General features: G+C 43.8%; 1 protein-coding gene across 1 annotated transcript; it reads right to left on the reverse strand.

Moving 5' to 3' along the window:
- Window positions 1-622: 622 nt before the first annotated feature.
- Window positions 623-2,250, reverse strand: LOC119899683 (zinc finger protein 665-like). The gene is made up of 2 exons (XM_038714341.1): window positions 2,096-2,250; window positions 623-874 (listed from the first exon to the last, which is right to left on the reverse strand). Exons 1-2 carry the CDS (start codon window positions 2,186-2,188, stop codon window positions 623-625), a joined length of 345 nt encoding a protein of 114 aa, XP_038570269.1. The 5' UTR covers window positions 2,189-2,250.
- Between the last annotated feature and the right edge of the window lie 1,559 nt (window positions 2,251-3,809).

The following is a 3,809-nucleotide window of genomic DNA, read 5'->3' on the forward strand; positions in this document are numbered from 1 at the left end:
AAAAGCAATCAAGTGAGATTATTACTGAACCAGTGACTGTACATTTATTTACACTTGGGTTAATAAAACTCATCTCAAGGATTTATGTCCTTCTGCTGAGTTTCATATCCGACTTCCCCAGAGAGAGAGTGGTCATCTGGGACGTCCCAGAGAGATCAGAGAGGAAGGGCTGACGGCTCCTAAAGTCCCTACATTTTATTTACCAAGTGATATTATGAGCACTTGGCAGATTAATGGACGGTAAGGAAGCACTTCTTCCTCGCAGTGCTAGTGGAATAGTGCCAGCAGCTGAACGGTGAGTTTTAAATATTATTTTACAGGTTTGAGATCTGAAGTGTATTAAAAATGTACAAAAATTCAGTTCATTGACACTTGTTTACGAATTCATAATAACATCAGTAGAAACAGTTAACACATTAACGCACATGCTGCTCAGAATATAAAGTTACTGTTGTCTATCTCTCAGTTTAAAGAGAAGCTCACAATATAACACAGCATGAGGAGGAGGCAGCAGGCAAGAGCTAGCTTGGCTCTGAAAAATGTTTACAGCGATGCAGCGTGACCGCATTGGTGCCGTTTCAGGGTTTTACTGTGAGTAAATGTTTTCCCACGCTGTTCACACCTACGGTTTCTCTCCATGTGATTGTGAATTTTTAGCTAAGTAGAAAATTCCCACATGCACACACGGTTTCTCCCCCATGTGAACATATTTGTGACTTTTTAGATTACTTAAAGTAGAGAAAACCTTCCCACACTGGTCACAGCTGTACGGTTTCTCTCCAGTGTGAACTCTCCGATGATTCTTTGACTGTCCAGATGTTCTGAAGGATTTGTCACAGTGGTGTTGTTTAAGTCCATCTCTTCCTCTCTGTTTCTATAATAACAGACATACAGAGAGAAAGACGGTGAGTGAGATGTAATGGTGCAGCAAGTATGGAGGATAAATCCAGGTCAGTCTCTCTGTGTGACACAGACAGAGAAAGTGAACCCACAAGGTTCAGAAGGCAGAATTCATATTTAGAGATAAGGTTTAGTTAAGATATGATTACAGCTGTAGAATATGTGTGTTTGTACTTTTGTTGTCATATTTTCATGCAGATAAGAGGTACTTTGATTTAGCGTTAAAGCAAACACACACACACACACACACACGTACTGACTTCTGAAAAACTAGAAACCAGATGTTTTTCTGTTAGGTTGGGTTTCCTTGGACTCTGGCCAACATGTGAGGAACAGGATGAAGCGATCTCGTTGGAATGTGCACTAAACTACTTTTCCGGCCAAGTTCTCAGAGTGATTCATTGTAGGTTCAGAGATACTGACTGGACTGGACCAAATATGGAGAGGACGTCCTGGAAAGGGAGGGCAGTACAGAGTGTGCTTTGGGAGGACTGTGAAGAGCTTGATTTTCAGGACTGCATCACTTCATTCTGCAGAACAGTCAATAAAGAAATCTTAAAGCTGAGTCTGTGAATTATTAAATATTCTGAATAAACACTAAAGAGAAAAATTCAGCTCCAAGATACTGCTACAACTTGGGGCTGCAGTCCTTTAACTACTAAACCTTCCAAATGTTTGTCTCAGTTTGCTTCTCTCTGTCTTTCTGTATCTTTCCTTCCTTCTTCTGCCCTCCTTTCCATGTAGCCCTCACTATGTTTTGCTCTCTATAGAAAACACACTGACAGTACAGATTTAGCGCCTCAGATTTGTTTACAAAGTCCCAGCAGGTCCAGCCGGACTCACATCTTTTCCTAGTAGTCCTACGATGGGGAAGTTTCTTTTTTGGATTTTCAGACAGAGTTAAAACTTAAAATGTCTGACAGCTTTCACAACAAGAGGAGCAAAAGCTCAGCAGTAAGTTAACTTTCCCTTAAGTGCAGAACTGGAAGCTAACTTCAGCGTCCTGACTCAACGGCGATCTGGACTCAACAAATCCCTCATCCTGTTGCCCGTACAGGCTGGATGTCAGCACACACACAGATTAAAAACCACCAGGGCACAAATCAGAGCGACCGCATGAACTTCTGCAGTAACATCCCCAGTTCATGTGGCAACCAATTAAACTGTCACACTGGTCCCAGAGCCAGGTACTCACCCCGGTGCTGACTTCCTGGCTGGTCCGGTCCCGGTCGCTCTTAGCAGGAACTCTCTGTCGGACGCTCATCCTCTTAGACGCTGCTGCCGCCATCTCGTCTCTATCAGACTGGACCCAGGAGCATGCGCTGCTCGTGCAGACTCTGTAGTGATGGGAGTACCAGCTGTTTGAAGGGGGGCGGATCTTTAGAGGTACAGAGCTACTGAAATGCAGTTTGCATCTAACCAGGAGTGCAGAAATAGTGTTTTTACAGATGAGTGCAGTCCTGCTATATCTTACAACATGTAGAGGAGTTACACAGATATTATAGAGAGAAGAGAAGAGGACAGGGTTAGAGAATGGAGAGTGCAAATCTGGGTTTCTGGTAAGGATGCAGAGTAGAACATTTGTTGGTTAATGTACAGTAACATAATTAAACAGTGTATCAATCAATATATTTGTCCCCGTAGGAAAGTTAGTTTGCAGCACAATCACATGGCATTTCATCACACGGCACAGAGACAACCAGCAGGCAGACTGAAACACACACCCCTCACCTTGCTACAGATTAGGCAGAGCAGCTGAGCCTCCGGGCTAAATGCCTTACCTGTTTAAAAACGTAATGTTTTTATGTACAAATAAAAATGTAGGTCTTGATTTTAGTGAGTAGTGGGAGGCAGTTCAAAAGAGGGGTCAGGGTTGTGTTTGACAGATTGTACAGGCTTTCCGTTGATAAAAGTAGAATAAGGTGATTGCAAGGGGCCCCTGCAAAGAAGACTGCAGCTGTGAGGAATGTGAAGGTCATCGTGTGACACGGCACATAAACTTGGAGTGCTTGTGTTGATGTAGTTTTATGCATTTGCAGTAATTTGTCTTATTAGTGTCACATTTCAGTCTTTAGACGTGTTGTAGGGTAGAATACACTATTGTTTCAATATTGACTATGTGTGGATGTGGAGGTGGAGGAGGTGGGTCTGACCCTAAGACCCTCAAGAGGAGGAGAAAGGCAGGATATGTCTGCTCAACTAACAACTAAAGCAGATACTTGGCCTCGGCCCATCGCCTATTAAAGATACCGATTTGATTTATGTTTCATCTCACAGCACAACAAACCTGTAAAGTATTGGAGACAATCACCTGGAGCCTACCTGGAGAAACCTGGAAAAGATGCGGCCATTTCCATTAACTTCACAGATGTGGACGAGCTGATCGACCGCTTCAGGGTCTCCGCTTTATTCTTCAGTATGAAACAGCCTGTGCTGAGTCCTGATCGTGAAGAGACAAAAAAGAAAGCATTTACTCTGCAGCCGACTTACTCATGGTAGAAGCACAACCGCCAAAACTCTCTGCTTCTGTTAATGTCTCCTTTTGAGAAAATGTGCAGGGTCAGAGTTCACGACTTTCAGGTTGTAATTTCCAGAAAGAAAACATCAGAGCAAAGCTCCACACATTAGGCCGGTCGTCATGGGAGAATTTGCTCAGGGCGTCCGCAGCGTCTCTACAACAGAGGAACTAGGTTAAGCCAGTTTGCATCTGGAGATAAGGTGCTTGTATTATTCCACCTCTAAATTACTCACCAGGTGGTAGAACCCCTGGCAGTCACACGGCGAGTGGGCCACATGGATTATGAGGTTGTGCGTTCTGACAGGGGAGGAGACACAAATTTACCTCCTCAACCTCCTAAAAGCGAGGCGGAACGTGTTTTCCTGCTGACGACAGTTACGGAAAGGGACGA

This window comes from Micropterus salmoides, unplaced genomic scaffold, assembly GCF_014851395.1.
Source record: "Micropterus salmoides isolate LMB-PRFRI ecotype aquatic unplaced genomic scaffold, ASM1485139v1 Ms_hic_scaffold_12, whole genome shotgun sequence".
Taxonomy (NCBI): Eukaryota; Metazoa; Chordata; class Actinopteri; order Centrarchiformes; family Centrarchidae; genus Micropterus; species Micropterus salmoides.

Bases quoted from the DNA above. Each gene is read 5' to 3' on its own strand.
- LOC119899683 (XM_038714341.1), bottom strand. From the start codon at position 2,188: ATGGCGGCAGCAGCGTCTAAGAGGATGAGCGTCCGACAGAGAGTTCCT. The intron at 875-2,095 runs GTGAGTACCTGG...CTGTTATTATAG, and splicing joins GCCAGGAAGTCAGCACCGGG to AAACAGAGAGGAAGAGATGG.